We start from the raw sequence: 17,711 nt of genomic DNA on the forward strand, positions 1-17,711 counted from the left end.
CTTTGCTTTGTATTATTATGTAAAAGAAAATCAGTGGTAAGCCGGTGCTGCATAAGAAAAAGGAATCCATTGCTGATATGAAGTTGGGGAGGCCACATAGCTCTTTCACCTAGGGTTCAAGTAGGGATGCCAGCCTGCAGGTGGCACCTGGAGAGCCCCTGGAATTACAGCTCATCTCTAGGCTATCGAGATCAGTTCACCTGGAGAAAATAGATGCTTTGGAAGGTCGGACTCTACAGCATTGTACCCACTAGGGTTGCCAGCCACCAGGTGGGAGCAGGGGATCCCCGGATTTTGCGGTCTCCTGCCTGCAACATCCCCAACATGATGACATCGTGCAGAAGTGATGTCATCATGCCAGAGACGCTGCGTGGTGATGCTCTGGTATTTGGGGCAAAGCACAACAGAATATCGTTCAAAATGGTTACCATAGAGTTTTGCCCAAAATACCAAGGCATCGCCATGTGACATCATCACGTTGGGGATGTTGTGCACAGTGACACTGCCCCACCCCCTACTCCCAGAATGCTCCCTCCCACCCACACCGGCAAGAGCAAAAGACCTGGCAACCCTGCACCCCACTGAGGTCCCTGTTCCTCCCCAGGCTCCATCCCCAAATCTCCAGGAGTTTCCCAACTTGTATCTGGCTACCCTGCCACCCTATCCACTGCCGGTGGCCAGGGGGGACCAGGCAACCCTAGGTTCAAGTCTTACATCAGCCACAGACTGGGCCTTGCCAGCCAGCCTCAGCCCCAATGGCTGTCCAAAAGTCAGAAGGGAAAATACAGACAGAGGAAGAGTTCCGACACACAGGGAGCTCCTGGGCTCATCACCATGACCCGGAAATATTAGGCCAGCACAGGTCTAAGATGTAGAATCAGCTGCTTTCAACAAATGTAGCCTTGTTGGCAAAAGAAGTTCCTCTTCACATGGTTAATATCTTCACCAACCTTCCAAGTCCCAAACATGAGCCTCCAGATAGTGGGAATACAAACCCTCTTTTCACCTGCAAAAGTAATCTTACCTGCTAGCCTTCAGACACTTGAACCCCCCTCAGGGATTTTTGACTAAAAGCTTACTTATAACTGAAACTCTTTGTGTGTGTTTTTTAATTCCATCCAGCAAATCATATACCTGTACCAGAAAACTAGTGCATCAATAATGCACACAACAATAAATGTATCAAAGGATGGAAGGCAGAATTAGCTTAGTAAGAACCATGCTACCTCTTAAAATGTGCATTTTCCTGAGCGAGGAATCCATCTTTTACAATCCTACCTGGGGGGGGGTGTCTCAAAAAGGGGCTTTCAAAAGCCTGAAGCCATTGAATGAACTGATCACCGTCCATTTTCAAGAGAAAAGAGCATTGTGCAAACACAAAAGCAGAAGAATTTAAGTCCATGTAAAGTCCTCTTCAGACACAAAAAGGTCACCAACTTCACTCAGTAGCACTACTGTGCATTAATGAAGCCTTCAGTGTTCAGAAACAAAAAGGGAGGGCGCATTAGGCTGCAATCCAATTGTATTTCTTTGCTAGTAATAGCATACCTACCTCTTTCTTTGCCTTCTATTCTTCTAACAGAAGGGGGGGGGAGAAGGATTATCCAAAGAGGGTCTTTTTTTTAGAGAGAGAGCCATTCCGCTTAATAAACTTTTTACCATGGCAGTTAAAAAAAATACAATTGGGGGGGGAACCCCCCCTACCCTACATAAATGTAATTACCACAGTCCCTCCATAGAGGCATACCCTGTAACATGAAGATAAATAGGCAGTGTATATTTCCACACATCACGAAAATCAGAGCAACAAGCAGGTTTCCCAGGGCTGAGTTGTATTGTAAGACGCAGCCAAGCACAAGAAACAAAAAAGACTGGTAAGCAAAGAGAGGTGGCAGCTCTCTTTTCAACTTTTCTTGAGAGAACATGGCTACTGATGCATCACAAACTGGGCTGTTTTCCATGGGGCGGTTGTTTGCTGGGTTCATTCTTTTTGGATTCATGCTTTTTAGAGACAGTCACATCCCCAAATCAACACAACATGATGGATTTCTAAGTCAGTTTTATGAAGCATCTTTGTTTTTCCCAAGGTTTTTAATATGAAGGTCTTTCCACCACTAAGTTCACTCCTTCCTTGGTTCCTTTCTCTATATCTTCCCAGTTCCCTGCTCCTCAGAGCCAGTTCCTATTCTGTTTTTCCCATCCCTCTACCTACCAACCGTGCCCAAGTCTCTGTAGTTCATATTTCAGTTGTGGAGTCCCTCTTCCCTACAGAACTTTGAGTATTCGATACTGAGGGAGAGGACTGCATACAGTGAGCACTAACTTATTTTTTCCTGGTTTGGGCATTGACACTGAAAAGAGGGTCTGGGGCTGATGCAAGGTTGGCAGCTCTGAGTTGGGAAATTCCTGGAGATTTTAGGGTGGAGCTTGAAGAGGAAGGGGTTTGGGGAGGTAGGGGACCTCAGCAGGGTATAATGCCATAGAGTTCACCTTCCAAAGGAGCCATTTTCTCCAGAAGAAATTATCTTTGAAGTCTGGGGAGCTGTTGTGATTCTGGGAGATCTCAAGGCCACACCTGGAGGTTGGCAAGCCTAGTGTGATGGACCAAAGAGCCGTGACCAAAACAAAACTATTGTCTAGAACCTGTGTGATTTTCTTCTCCAAATCATCAAAAGTGTACAAAAGGGGCAAATTCACACCTGAGTAGTCATCGGCTGATAACCACATCCTCCGATGATTGTCACACGTGAAAAAGCCACCACATATTAAATTCCTCTGAAAGAGCTTTCGTATCACCTGACCTCATCGCCTCTAAACACAATACTCTTCAACAGAGGCAGTTCACAGAGATATCTGAATACAGGACAGGTGCTTTTGTTTTCACTACAGCAAAATGCTCAAAAGCAGCTAACTGGGAAAAGACTGAGCTGCTGCTGTTTGGCTGAGGAAGAGGCAACTCAAACACGTACACATCATTCAGCACCAATATTAGGTCTTCTGCGTTTTGCACTCAGAAAATGTTCCAGAGTACAAAAATGCATTTGGGGGGGGGGGAATTCCAGAGCACAAAAAAGGATAAGAAGAAACGGCCATAACAGAGAGCCAGTGTAGCATATGGACCAGGATCTCAAAGACTTGGCTTCAGAGCCCACTCTGCCATGAGTAGGTAGCATTGGTCCAGTCACTCTCTCTCTCAGCCTCACTTAACTCAAAAATTAAGGTCAGGTGAGGAGAATGTGGGGAAGACAGAACCACGTGTCTCACCCTGAGCTCCTTGAAGGAAGAGTGGGATATAGGGTCCTGCACTCTCACTGGTGGGGGGTGGGAGGGCTGTTTCTGGTAGTGGGGGCGGGGCAACATCATTGCATGTTATGTCCCCAACATGATGACATCACACAGAAGTGACATCACCATGCCGGTGACGCTCCAGTATTTTGGGCAAAATTCTATGATTACTACAGAGTTTTGGCCAAAACACGAAAGCATTGTTGCACTTCTGTGTGACATCATCACTCTGGGGATGTCATGCTGGGCCATGGCAGTTGGGGTGGGGCTTCCCCTGCCAGCCAACTGGCTGGCGGCGGACAAGAGTCAGCAAAGTCGGGGGATCCCCCACTCCCACCTGGGGCTGGCAACACTAGTGGGATATAAAGTAGTAGCAGATAGAATGTGTGAGACTCTTCCGCCTCAGAAATCAGAATATTAGTGAACATTCTGTGACATCGCAGCAGCTTATAACCTGTTCTCTTACACCAAAGCACAAATCCCATGAGCTCCTAAATCATCTTGTTCAGGATATTTCAAGCACGCTAGCATAACTCCCCCCTCAGAGAAGGGCTTTGCCAACATGATTACAATCACCCAAATCACATGGGGATCAGTTTCACACAAATGGCTTCCTCTACAGGTCATGTTCTGGTGAAAACAAAGGAACTAGTATAATGTAAGAATGGGCGTTTCCCCCAATGCCTATCCAGGAAGTGGGCATCATAGTCTGCTCTAAGGTATACTAGATCCTTTCTGTGCATGGCTTCTATGCAAGGATAGAAACAGAGGATGGTATTTGTAAGTCTGGTTCTGTCTAAGACCATTGGTTCATTGGATTATAATCATCGGATTTAAAAAATGCTTTTAGAGCCTTTCTGTGGAATACGGCATATTAGGGGCAGACGACACAAAATGTTTGTTCATTTGGTTACACTAGTTTGACTGTGTTCCCTGTAGCCACGTTAGCAGCTGCAGGAAATGGTTTCTTTTTAAAAAAAGAGAGAGCCCAAATGGTCTTGGAACAGCACCACAGAGGGAGGAAGGGTTCCTACCCCCCAGCAGTTTTCTCACATGAAAACCACATGGGGGAATGGTTACTGTGCTGATTTTGCTAGGCATCTGCAATGATAACTAATAACCAAAACAAAACAATTTTGTCCACAACCGAAGCAAATATTATGACCCTTACAAAAGAAATCATTTTACAAATCTGTAAAATATATAAGAGCAACTAATTATAGAGAAAATGTTTTCAAAATGTATCATAGATGGTACTGGTCCCCAGAAAGGTTAGCCAAATGTTACCCAAATTGCTCAAATGTTTGCTGGAAATGTAAACTAAATGTTGGCACCTTCTACCATATGTGGTGGCGTTGTAAAAAAATTCAAACTTATTGGAAAACCATACAAAAACTTATAGAGGAAATCTTGAAAGTAAAATTGGAAATGGTACCAGACATATTTCTACTGAATGTTATCCCAGATAAGTTTTCTTTTAATGAGAAATATGTAATTGCGTATGTAATAACGGCAGCAAGAATACTCTGGGCTAAATATTGGAAACTAGATTGTGTACCCAGATCAGATGAAGTATTGAGTAAACTGTTGGAAGTAGCGGAAATAGATAAATTAAATATGTATCTACAAGGGAAAAATGACGAAGATTTTTTAGATAGATGGGCAGGATTGTACAAATGGTTGGATAAAAAGAGTGGACTCTGAAAATATATGTAATACTGTACAATGAACAGATGTATGTTAAACTTTAAATAAAACTTAAAAAAAAAAAAGAAATCATTTTACTTTATTCTGGAAGATGTTCAGAAAAACCAGGATTAACACATGCATACAAAAAAGGGGGGAATATAAAGGATTTTTTTTTTAATACTATGGACAGCATGCAGAATAAAGATAAAGAATGTATTACAAGACTAAGGTCTGCAGAGTCTGCCGGACCTCTAAAACATACTGATATGGAAAGGAGACTTTGTACCTGAGGTATGATGGAAATTTTCTTCCTCAAGTCGTGTAGCCCCAGTTCTGATGTCAAAAACTTATCAATCCAAATTCTTCCCTGGGGCTCAGCCAACCGGAAAAGAGCAGCTATTAGAGAACTCTTCCCAGCTCCTGTTCTTCCCACAATTCCAACCTCATAGGGGGGGGAAAAAACACACACACACATAACCAGCCAAGCCAGTTTTGACTAACAGGGCATCTTTTCTGAAGCACAATTCACAATCATCTTGCACTGCACATTTTAGATTCTTGTCGGGCACGGTTTACAAGCCACGCGGTAGAAAGACAAGGGAACAAAGTAGTGCAGATCACTAGAAATTATTTGTAAACCATCCTAGATACCTAACGAGTGATATAGAGCCAGCATCAGTCAGACACAAACGATTTCTTCTTCCAACGTGAACTGGATAAAGCAACCGGCATGCCACCCTTCCTGTGAAGCATGACTATCTTGCTGCAGCCGTTTAAACTGAGCTTAACTTTTGTGTCATTTCATATTTATTTCTAATTTATTGTGGCATATCGTGAATCTTTGGGGATCTGGTGGGTCACAAAACACTTCTTTTTTTTTTCACGAGATGGGAATATAATTTCCTTTACCCCACCGACCCTCCAAGCAAATCTCTTGAGTTTTTCCATTAAAGCATGGTGAACCTCTGCTACCTTTTGTCCAAATTCCACGGCACCAGCACAGGTTCTAGCCTTGGCAGACCTCAGCTAATCCCTTCACATTGCCATGCTGCTAAAAAGCAAAATGTATTTTTTACAACATCATTTGGGAGTTCCAGAGTTTGATAAACCACATTATACCAAAACAGAACCCGCTTTTGCAGGGAAAAACCTAGACAAAATGCAAACCCAGCCAGACAACTTTGTACATGGATACAAAGAATGGGTTGGATCCAAACAGTTTCCCCCTGGGTAAAAAGGAGAGAGGGGATCCCATTTGACCACCCAAAAAGGTTATGCTGGGGATCATGGGACCTGCCTGGACAAAAAAACAAGTGGGATGGGATCTGTAAAAGGAGAATAATTGGGTGGATCTAACCCAATAATTTTCTCATTCAGAACACTTTTAGGGCCAAAACAGGTGTGAGCACATCCATTTTGCCCTCAGAGCAATTCCCAAAGTATGTGTTTTCAGAGATAAATGCAAAGTCCAAACTACCTCTCACAGCAGTGGTTGGCCATTGTAGGTTTCCTGCTCCAGTCTGGCTTAATAGCTCACCGTTGGGAAAAATCCCTCTTCCTTGATCTCTACACTGAGAGTCACTGGACCATTCAGTCATTCCCACTACAAAACATGCAGCAGGTATACTTGTCCTTAAAAGGAAGGCCATGTGTAGAATCTCTGCATGTTACATTTTAACTTTCAATATGGTGGAAAGTCCAGAACACCCAGAAATGGGGGGCCTCCTCTGGGGTGAATAGTTCTCATTTATTCAAGTATAACATGAAGTCTTAAGAACAGCTTTAACACAGGAAAGGGGAGACAAGATCCAAGCAGCAGTTACTTATCCAATGCTCAGCAGAAATGTAAACTTCTGCCTTCCCTCAGTATCATATCCTGATAAGATGGACAAGAGGAGGGTGATGTAAGCTGCTTTGGGTCTCCATAGGAGAGAAAGGTGGGGTATAAAATAAATATATAACAGATAATTATCACAAATGGCCTTTGACACTTTCTTCAGTTTTGAGAACTACCTGCACACAGCTTGGGGGGGGGGGAGTTATTGTTTAAGAACTCCCCAAATTCAAAGACTTCCCGGAGTCACTGAGCTGAACTGTTCTTGGTCATGTATCACCTGAAAGGTAGAACTTAAACCATTTACATTTTTTTAAGCCATTTTCTTTCCAAATACCAGTTAACAGGGAAAACAGCGATCTGAAAGTGCTTAGAAATGCCCTGTCTGAAAAACTGAACTTTAAGTGACAGTTCAGACGTTATTTCCTCCCACTACTGTTGTGTGGTCAAGAGATTATTGAACAGATTTTGGTCCCCATGTGCAAGTGAACAATCAAACCAGAATATCCCATATTGATTATGGGCACTCCTTGATAGTATGAGATTAATCCTTCCTTGGACAAATCCCCCTATACAACTGCTGTCTCTTTAAATTTTGCTGAATAAGATCAAAACCAACAGTCACTTAAAATAATATATGAAAATAAAATTGTATTTTGTCCAGCTATGGCTTTAAATGTAAATTAACAGGAAAGGCGGACAAGGACTAGGACTTCAGAAAAAGTATTTAGTAGAGTGGCTTTTCTTTCCGAAACATGGATCAAAATTAAAAAATGGCAAGGAAACCAGGAAAAAAGGAGAAGAAAGCAAAACCGTCTATCTATGCAGAGTTCTGCATAAGAACAAAAGAGTTCAAGTGTTTCCTCTGATGTCACTCATGTACAGTAGGGTATTAGCTGCATAAAAGTCCTTTATAAAATTGATACTTAAAATAAATATGCAGCTGCTCTGTTCATTGTCAAATAAAACCCCTTCTTCCTTCAGGCTGGCATCCAATGGAAAAGAGCACACTGAGTGTGTCAGAAGATGCTCTATCATTTGGGGCAAAGTGGTTGACAGTGAAAAGCAACAGGGAATTTAGGATGGCGCAACACTTCCCCTTGTCTCAACGTACAGCATTATCTACCCCCGCTATCTGATCACATCTAGGCTGACTATGGCAGCCCTCTCTAAGTGGGGCTGCCTTGAAAATCTGTTCAGACACCTCTGTGAATGCAGAATGCATGCATGCAAAGACAACCGCCAGACAGGAACAGTTCTCACAAGCTCTGCAAGAGCTTTAGTGGCTGCAGATGTGTTTCTGAGAACTGTTCAAAAGGGTGCCCCTCAAAGCCCTCGATGGACTGGGACTGGGGCCGACCCAGGTGAGGTCCTGGGAGTTGTGCGTCAAGCGCTCCCAGTGCTTTTATTATTTTTCTTTATCAGGTGCACAGGACCCCGATCCAGATCAGGACCTATGTTCCCTCTAAGTTGCGGAGTTTTGTGAGCAGAAATTCTACTTTGTGAGTTACTGGCAGAAAAGTTGTGAGCAGGTGATTTGGCTACTGCATCAATTAGTTTGCTCTGGAGGCTCTAGACTGGAGCCCCCCTTCCTGAGCTAAGACAAAAATGTGTGAGCCGGAGACTAAAAAGCTGTGAGCTGGCTCACACTAACTCAGCTTAGAGGGAACACTGATCAGGACTACGGCACAAAGCCTCCCCCGCGTGCCATTTTCCCCAATCTAAAATGGCCACAAGGACCTGCTCATTTCTTCACTCCTGGAGCTATTGGGGCTGGATGAGGAAGTCCATACAAAAACTTTACCCCTCTAGCTTACTTTCTTGGGCATGCAGTTGGACTTCTAGCTCCTGGACCTGGGACCTTCCGTCTATCTATTCTAGCAGCACTCATGGAAATGGTGGTGGGATTATTACTGTATGCTGTGTTGGCCTGGGGTGAGGTGGGGAGAGACGTCGCATTCTGACAACAATCCCTATGAGGTAAGTGTAATGGATGGCCTCCAGTTTCACCCTTCAGGCTCCCCAGCAAATCCCTGCCTACAGGGAGGGTATGCAGATATTAAGCCGCATCGGCCAATGAGAGACTGCCATGGGGTGTGGGGGGGGAGTTAAGGGGAGGGAAAGGAGGTCATTGCCTCAGACAGGGCTTGGAGAAGTGACAGAGAAAAAGGGGAAACCACCAGGAGAAGTGGAGGGTGAAACTAGTGGCCGTCCATCACAATAGGTCTGTCTTTATAATGCCACCCATGAGGGGATGGGAGGTGGCTAATCTGAAAGCCACTTTACAATTACTTTGAGAGGTAAATCTGACGGGGTGTGGGGGGGGGGATGTCCTGATTCACAGTTCAAATTCTTTGCTACTAACAGCTCCACCCTAGGCAGACTTTAAGTGTACCTTAACCCACCGACATTAATGGGTTTAAAGCCATGCCCACCTCTGCAAACTCAACGCTGGGTGGAAGCTCCCTCTGGATATTAGCGTGGTCATCCCAGAAGCTGAAGTGGGAGGGGGCTGAAGGGCAGAAGACTGGCCTTCCCTCGCCCTGACCTGGATAGCCCAAGCAAGCCCAATCTCATCAGATCTCGGAAACTAAGAAAGGTTGATTCTGGCAAGTACTTGGATGGGAGACCTCCTTGGAATTCCAGCAGTTGGGAGGACGGGGCAGGCTTTATTCAGCCACCTCTCTGAATATCCTCCAGGCCCCCAGTAGGGGTCAGTCACCAGAGGTCGCCATGACTTCCAGGTGCACTCAGATGCATATACACACATATACACAAGAAAAAGACAAAATAATAATAATAAAAAAGGACTGGACTTCCCTTTTTCCCTGGGTCAACATGGCCATGAAATAGGAAGAGGGAGGCTATCCCAACTCCCCCCCCCCATATATACAAGTATTTTGCATATGTAGAATCAGGGCCAGATTTAGACTTGCTGAGGCCCTAAGCTATACAAAACCCAGAGGCCCCCTACTGTTTTAAATTACATCAGCTGGTCTCAGAAAAATTTAAAATATATACGCCTTTTTAATATTTGAAATCATTTTTATATTGTGTTTTTATTCGAGGCCCCAGCAGATTGCGAGGCCCTAAGCTGTAGCTTATTTAGCTTATGCATAAATCCGGCACTGTGTAGAATAGCAATATGGGGGAGAAATAAGCAGATCTCATATTATATTTTTATAAAAATATGCCAATTCATAGTCCAGCAAGGCTTCTAGATAACCATGACAACAAAAAGAATATTTCCCTCTATCTTTACAAGCTAGGCCATGGGCAGGTTTCTTAGCAGAGGTAGGTAAGTGTGGAATGCAATCCATACAACTTAATACTCAACTAAAAAGAAAGGGGGGGGGCTATATCAAGATTTAGAAAGTGTTTCAGGGGGCACAACCCTGCTTTATGGTGGCAAGGCCAAGAGCACTATCACTCAAGCAAAAAAAAAAAAAAGAAAGAAAAGAGGGAAAACCAAAACAGCAAGCGGTGTTGAGCTACCGTCTACGCAACGTTTTCTCTCTCCCCTCTCGTGTTTCATCTTTTATTTTGTTTGTTTCTTCCCGTGAAATGTAAATCTTCTTATCCACTATTAGAACGGCTTATTACCACTGCAAGAGAGCTGGCCCAAAGGCAAGAGGAAGCATAAAAAAGATAAACAGACGCACTGCATAAAAACCTCAAGAGCTTCAGCTCCCGTCTTTTTCATGCAAAGCCACCTCAACTACAGTAAAAGCCAAGATGATTATTTCTCCCCCTCTGGAAAAAAATAATTCTCTTTCAGAATTTAATTAGGTGGATGAGAAAGCATTTTAGAATCATGCCAACAACGATCACAGAAAGTACCCAATGGCACATCTAATCCAATCCACAATCTAAGAAACGATATCCTACTGTGCCCCTCCCAAATCCCTACCAGATGCCTGCCCAACTTCTTACTGAGTATAACCAATGCATGGGGGGGACTCATACAGGGTCCAGACATCCTATTGGATTGCTGAACTATTCTTAGTTGGTTCTGTCCTTAAGGACAGGTAGGATGGGAACACCTCCTTGCCAGACAAGACCCGGACAAATCTTCTGTTCCTTCTCTGTTGCAGGTTTTTACCCTGGGGACGAGCCAAAGGACCCTTGAGCCCCGTGGGGCCCCCTGCTTGTGGTGCAAAGCAAGATGAACTAGTGAAACCGGTACCACCCCAGGGAGTTGAAGCACCTCACTATATATGCCTTTGTCTATCTGTCATTTTTGCATTTTGTAAACCTGCTTCAAAACACAAATTCTAAAAATAAATTTGGGAAGTCTGTCCTGAACTGGATGGCCCAGGCTACCTTGATCTGGTCAGATCTCAGAAGCTAAGCAGGGTTGGACCTGGTTAGTATTTGGAGGGGAGACCACCAAGGGAAGTCCAGGGTCACTATGCAAAGGCAGGCAATGGCAAATCACCTCTGAACAACTCATGCCTTGTAAAGCCTACGAGGGTCGCCATAAATTGGGCACAACTGGATGGCACTTCACTCACACACACACACACACACACTCTTTGCTGAGCAGTCCATGTCTGTGCACAAAGATGCACACCAATGTACATCCTCTACTCCAGCATCTACCCCCCCCTGAATTATTGTTTCCAGAAAATTAATATACATATAATACCACATCTGAAGACTAGGGAAATATGGAGACACTTTTCACTAGCAATAATTTGGTTTGGATCCAGGAAGTATGAGGTTGCAACTTCTTATGCATTGTGGAGGTGGGGCTGTCTACAGCTTCTCCTTTCTGGTAGCAGGTCTCCCACACCCTAGTTTGGACACCTCCAGACTATTTTCTCACGTGACACAAGGAGAGAAGGAGGAGGAGGAGATTGGATTTATCCCCCGCCTTTCACTCGGTGTCTCAGAGTGGCTTACAAAGTCCTTTCCCTTCCCCTCCCCACAACAGACACCCTGTGATGTAGGTGGGGCTGAGGGAGCTCTTTTCAGAACTGTCCTTGAGAGAACAGCTCTGACAGAACTCTGGCTTGCCCAAGGTCATCCAGCCAGGTGCAAATGGAGGAATGGGGAATCAAACCCGGTTCCGCGCACTTAACCACTACACCAAACTGGCTCTTTCTGGACTATAGAATTGCCCCTCCCCCACCTACACATTCATGGATACATGCTTTGGACACGTACATGGGGGCTTCTGGTACCAAGCCAAGCCTGTACATAACACCTATTCACCCACACACTTCTCTCTCATGCACACCATTCAATTCATACGCAAATACATATTGCATTCGATCACCGTTTTGGCACCCTGTTCACACACTCTGTTGTCACTACTGCTTCAATAGACCTACTCTTTTTCCACCAATAGCTCAGCCTCTTCTCCCCTTTAGACTAACACAGCCATGAAGGGAGGGGTGTATATGTAATTTCTAAGCTCTTGTGATATCACAGGACCTCAGCCAATGGCTAAGGGAGACATGGAAGACCGGAGGTCTAGGTTACCTCAGGTTTTCCACAACACATGGGCCAAAACAGTGATGTTTGCACATGGGGAAAGTAAGAATCAAAAGAAAACTGGAATACAATACTTAAATTCTTAAGTCTTCATCCTTGAAGGCAAAGTGTGTTGCTGTTTATGGTTTTATATCTAAATACAGCCAAGACACGAAGGAAATCGGATTACGTTACTCTTGAGATCCATTTCAGCTCTATGTCACACAAGTAAGTCATCAAATGCATACCTTCTCTTTTGACTTGATTAAAGCAGATAAATGCCTCAGCACCAGAGGGCCATCTAAGCTGTAAGTGAAGCTCACGTTTTCAAACGCTATAACACCTTCCGTTGGCCACTGTGGGGGTGGGTGTTTGTCGGACTCCCAAGGAGCTTCCTTCTCAAGCTCTGTGTATTCCAGTACTCTTTCTACTGAAATCATCTGGGGGGCGGAAAGAAGAAAGTCACTTTAATTAGTGTATATTAACCGACGTCAGCACCAGTGCAAGTACAAAAACTGACAGAGAATATTTTTTTTGTACCCAGGATTAGACCTTAAAATAAACAACCATTCAACTGGAATGATTTCTACGTCTCTCCGGAACCTTCCCCTCCACTGCATCTGGTGGTGGTGGAAAGTGTTATCAGTTCACAGCCAACTTTATGGTGACCCCATAGGGTTTTCAATGGAAGAGACACTCAGAGGGGGTTTGCTATTGCCTGCCTCCCCATAGTGACCCCGGACTTCCTTGGTGGTCTCCTATTCACATACTGATCAGGGCTGACCCTGCTTAGCTTCTAGAACTGATGAGATTGGTCTGGACCCAGCCATCCAGGTCAGGGACGTAACGTACTACTTTATACAGATTTTGCTACTCTTCCAAGCAACTATTTCCAAATTTCATACCAAGGGACATGTTACCTGTTAGCTGACTAACAAAAAAGTTACCCAATCTCTAGGGCTTGGAATTGTAGACATAATTTTCCCCACCCAGCCCACCATTTTCCCCACCCACTTCAGCATCACTCCATTTTACAGATACCAAACGGAGACAGTCCTAAAGACCTGACACCATCTGAGTGGTCCACAGAACAAAGTTTGAGTCCAGTGGCACCTTTAAGACCAACAAAGCTTTTCTGGCTATAACATTTCATGTGCACATGAAAGCTTATACCCAGAATTAAACTTTATTGGTCTTAAAAGTGCCACTGGACTCAAACTTTGTTCTATTCCCATTGTAAATTAAGAAACCGAAAGTTTAATTACCACAAATATGACGGCCAAATAATGTCATCTAAAAACATATAACATAAATATGGAAGAAAGCCAAACTGGCCGAAACGCATATGGCCTTGATCACATGTTTTCTGTTTGGTACCTATGTATGATTTTATCTTCTTTTGAGGCTATTATTGGGCCTATAACCTGTTTTTACCTAATTTGTAATAAATACATGTATTTTAGTATATTTGATAATATCTATGCAACATGTTTTTAACTGACATTATCTGGCCCTCATATTTGTGGTAATTAACATCTTGGTTTCTTAATTCAACTTGTTTGGGTTACGTTTTCCTTCACCTCTTTTTGTTCCCTATTACCATTTTTAAGTCAGCAGGCTGAGAAGACCAGAGGAGTAACAGCTGCAGCCGCAGTGGCAGCTGAGGTTCAGGAAACGCCCCATTTCCCCCTCACGTCTTAGCGCTCCTTCCCTTACGTCCAAATAGGAGCCTCCCTAACCGCACTGGATGCTTCCATTTTCTCTCCAAGTGGCTGGCCACTGGCATGAGGAGGGGAGAGGTGGCTAAGGGAAATTGCCTCTGAGTGGGAAGAAAATTCAAGTTCAGGGAATGGCAATCCTGACATAAGAAGTGGGGCCCATGTTTTGCCCTCAGTTTAACAGTGTCACCAACTTCAACATCTGTTTGCTCTCTGTGGTGATAAATGGCTCTCATTCTTGTTGACAGGAGTAAATAAAGAACAGCCTGACATACTGATGAGCAGTTTGCTACTAAGTAAATAAGGCACATTAGTGTAATCTGGGAAGGGACAGGAATCTGACAGTCTGGATTGCCACATTTTACAGACATGCACAAAGATCAGCTGATTGTTTCTAACACTACCTGAATGATGATTATGCACATTTAAGTTTCCATTAGGCTGAAGAAAAATTATCGTCAGACAAAGACCTTTAAGCAAGTAATGGCACTTCTCTACAATGCCCAAAGAACATTTGACAGGCTATCTGGACTGTTTTCAGACTATAGAACAAAAGGGTGTAAAGGCTTCAAAAAGGAACAAATGAATAATGTTACCAAGTTTTCAATTTCAGCGCTCTGTCGAACTCCCCACTGAAACATTCCCATGAGAGTGATTGCATAGGACAGCGCTAGACCGACTTGCCCTGCGTCTAGAGCTACAGGACGAGAGACAAGACACATTTTTCAAAACATGTACAACTTCAGAATAATTTGTTTTACTGTTTAGTAAAGTAGTTTATGCAAAACTGAACAAACAGAGCTTCAAAAAGTATTCAGTACAACTCTAGCTGTGCAGTCAAAATAGATTTGGATATTCTTTAGAGTATTCGCTATGGCTACAGCAAGATGAAGGTGATACAAAAGTACAGAACAGGTCATTTATATCTGGAGAACCACAGTGATTTTTGGCTTCCCCAAATCAGATTAACACAACACTCCCCAAACCCTGAGAGACAATGAGCTGACAATTCCAGAGGGGTTGCCATGTTAGTCTGTCCAACCTCACCCCGCCCCCAAATTAAACAAGAATCTAACAACACTTTAACAACATTTATTCCAGCATAAATTTTAGTGAGTCAGAGCTCATATGAAAGCTCAGCAGCTGAAGGTTGTAAAAACTCTGGTTTCCATTGACTGAAAAGAGATCTTCCGAGCAACTAGCCAGTTGCTGAGGTATTATGGAATGTTGAGGAACATTCCAACTTCATATGCTTAAAAACAGTCGGAAGAACAAGTCCTGGCAACAGATGGGACTGAGTGCTGTTTCTAGGAAAGAGTTCAGAAAACAAGAAAACAGGCAACGCTTGGATGTGCTGGCTGATAGTACGTATGAAGGCCAAACAAGAGAGTGTGTGTATAAATACATGAGCACTGTATGAGAATGGAGAAAATACATGCAACTGAACATGACAGAATGAAGGGGAGTGTACACACAGACACACTTGCAAAAAAGTGAATTTATGAGGGTCTCCACTTAATATTGAAACTTCAATACGAACATAAACGTTTTTAAACAAGTAGTCCCTCCTATGATGTCTGACTAGTAAGCAAACACGAACACTCCTGTGTCAAAAACAGTTGGGTCAGAAGTAAAAATGTAAATGTATAAAAAAGAGTAAAAAACCCCCTTTTCTTAAGTTAAAAAAAAGTTTTAAAAAGTTTTTAAAATGTTTAAAAAAGTTTTTAAAAAACCACCTTTGCAAACTAGAGTTCTGACTATCCCTAAACCTCGTACTTGATAGAGTAATGGTATTTTGTACCTCCTTCCTCAGCCTCAGACAAACCCAACTTTTCGAGAATTAATCTGCTGAGGACACAAAAGGCTAGGTTAGGGTCAGGCTCACTTGAAGTATTTAGTTTGACAGATTGAGCAGGTATGAGAGAGGCCTGGAGCCTTGTGAAAAAACCTGAAGTCTACTTGCTTATTCGTTGTCAAACTGCTAGATACCTAGGCCTCAGAGAGATAGATCAATATCTAAAAATAAGCATTTCACTCAGACGCTGGCGCTTACAACAATCAGAGGAAATGGAAGATTTGTTTCAATTACCGTGAATCTTCCTTCTTGGTGGTCAAGGGGTGGGACAGTCTTCACTTCAGGGATATAGCTCCTCCTCCGCAGGCAGGCAGGGTTGTCAATCTTTGCGATCCTGGAGGGGAGGGGCTTGTCCCTGAAGTTTCTAGTCCATTTCCCTCTTCAAACAACCAGCATCTCAAAGGAAACAACATTAGGCAAAACTCCCTAATTAACTACTAAAACCAACCGCAAAAGGTGGAACTGCTCCAATTCCAGAACAGAAAAACGCTAGTGGAGATGGCCCAGCCACCCTCTAGTCTACTGAGCTGAAAAGGGTTAGGGATACGGTCCTTCATCATGGGGAAGTTGCTCCAGACCCTTTTTCTACACTCCAAAATGCTGATGTCATTTAAAAAACTCAGTGGACCAAGAGTCCTGTGCCATTTTCCCTGGTGCGTGGGGCCCCGTCCCCCCAACTGGAGAGACTCGCATCCATTCTCATCACGGCTCTTCTTGGTTCCCATGTGGCATTCCCTCCTAGAACCTAGGGGGGGACAAACCGCCACCCGAGTCCTAGGTTTAGTGAAGCTGGCAGCTGAAAAAACCCTGAACCTCTTGTTGGCCATTGCATTCTGGTAAGAGAGTGGAAATCTCTGAAGCAGACAGATGTGGAAAGCTGAACCACTGAAGAGCATTCTGGCAAGGAACCATCATTCCCCAAAGTCTTGTCAGAGACATCCGGTCCATCTAGGAGCTCTGAAGGGCCTCATAAACTGTAGTTTGGAGCTATCTCCTGTCTCTCTGATGACCGGTAGACCTTGTCCTGAGAGGTGCCTATGAACATTCCCCGGTGAAAGTCTGCCTGTGCCTAGTGCAGATGCTCTGCTCCCAATTTAGCACGAAACCGGATTCCTGTGGCCAGGCCAGTGTCCGGTTCACACTCTCCATATCTTGTTGTAGGGATGGTTCCATGATGACAGTTAGACCTTTTGATCACGACAACATCCAGTTAGGGGGAAAACAAATGTGACACCACTTGGTTCCTCATGCATGCCACCTGGATTCTCCTTGGTTCCCCCTGTGAAGTGAAGAACCTCAATTCCGATGGTGGACTCCCTTGGCATTAGGAGCCACCCCAGAGAAAAATCAAGTGGGCAAGACTGTCCCACCCCTGGACCACCAAGAAGGAAGATTCACGGTAATTGAAACAAATCTTCCATTTCCTCTGATTGTTGTAAGCGCCAGCGTCTGAGTGAAATGCTTATTTTTAGATATTGATCTATCTCTCTGAGGCCTAGGTATCTAGCAGTTTGACAACGAATAAGCAAGTAGACTTCAGGTTTTTTCACAAGGCTCCAGGCCTCTCTCATACCTGCTCAATCTGTCAAACTAAATACTTCAAGTGAGCCTGACCCTAACCTAGCCTTTTGTGTCCTCAGCAGATTAATTCTCGAAAAGTTGGGTTTGTCTGAGGCTGAGGAAGGAGGTACAAAATACCATTACTCTGGTTTAAAAGGCAGCATGATCTCTGACACTATCAAGTACGAGGTTTAGGGATAGTCAGAACTCTAGTCTGCAAAGGTGGTTTTTTAAAAACTTTTTTAAACGTTTTAAAAACTTTTTAAAACTTTTTTTTAACTTAAGAAAAGGG

General features: G+C 43.8%; 1 protein-coding gene across 1 annotated transcript in view; it reads right to left on the bottom strand.

The window, feature by feature from the left end:
- Nucleotides 1-17,711, bottom strand: part of ABCC4 (ATP binding cassette subfamily C member 4) — a 177,631-nt gene that overhangs the window by 19,534 nt on the left and 140,386 nt on the right. The window contains exons 24-26 of the mRNA XM_015417130.1: nucleotides 14,601-14,701; nucleotides 12,535-12,726; nucleotides 5,261-5,416 (exon numbers count right to left, since the gene is read on the bottom strand). Coding sequence (XP_015272616.1) covers nucleotides 5,261-5,416; nucleotides 12,535-12,726; nucleotides 14,601-14,701 — 449 coding nt within the window. The remainder of the gene's footprint in view (nucleotides 1-5,260; nucleotides 5,417-12,534; nucleotides 12,727-14,600; nucleotides 14,702-17,711) is intronic.

The sequence above is a fragment of the Gekko japonicus genome, unplaced genomic scaffold (genome assembly GCF_001447785.1).
Source record: "Gekko japonicus isolate JY-2015 unplaced genomic scaffold, Gekko_japonicus_V1.1 scaffold927, whole genome shotgun sequence".
Taxonomy (NCBI): domain Eukaryota; kingdom Metazoa; phylum Chordata; class Lepidosauria; order Squamata; family Gekkonidae; genus Gekko; species Gekko japonicus.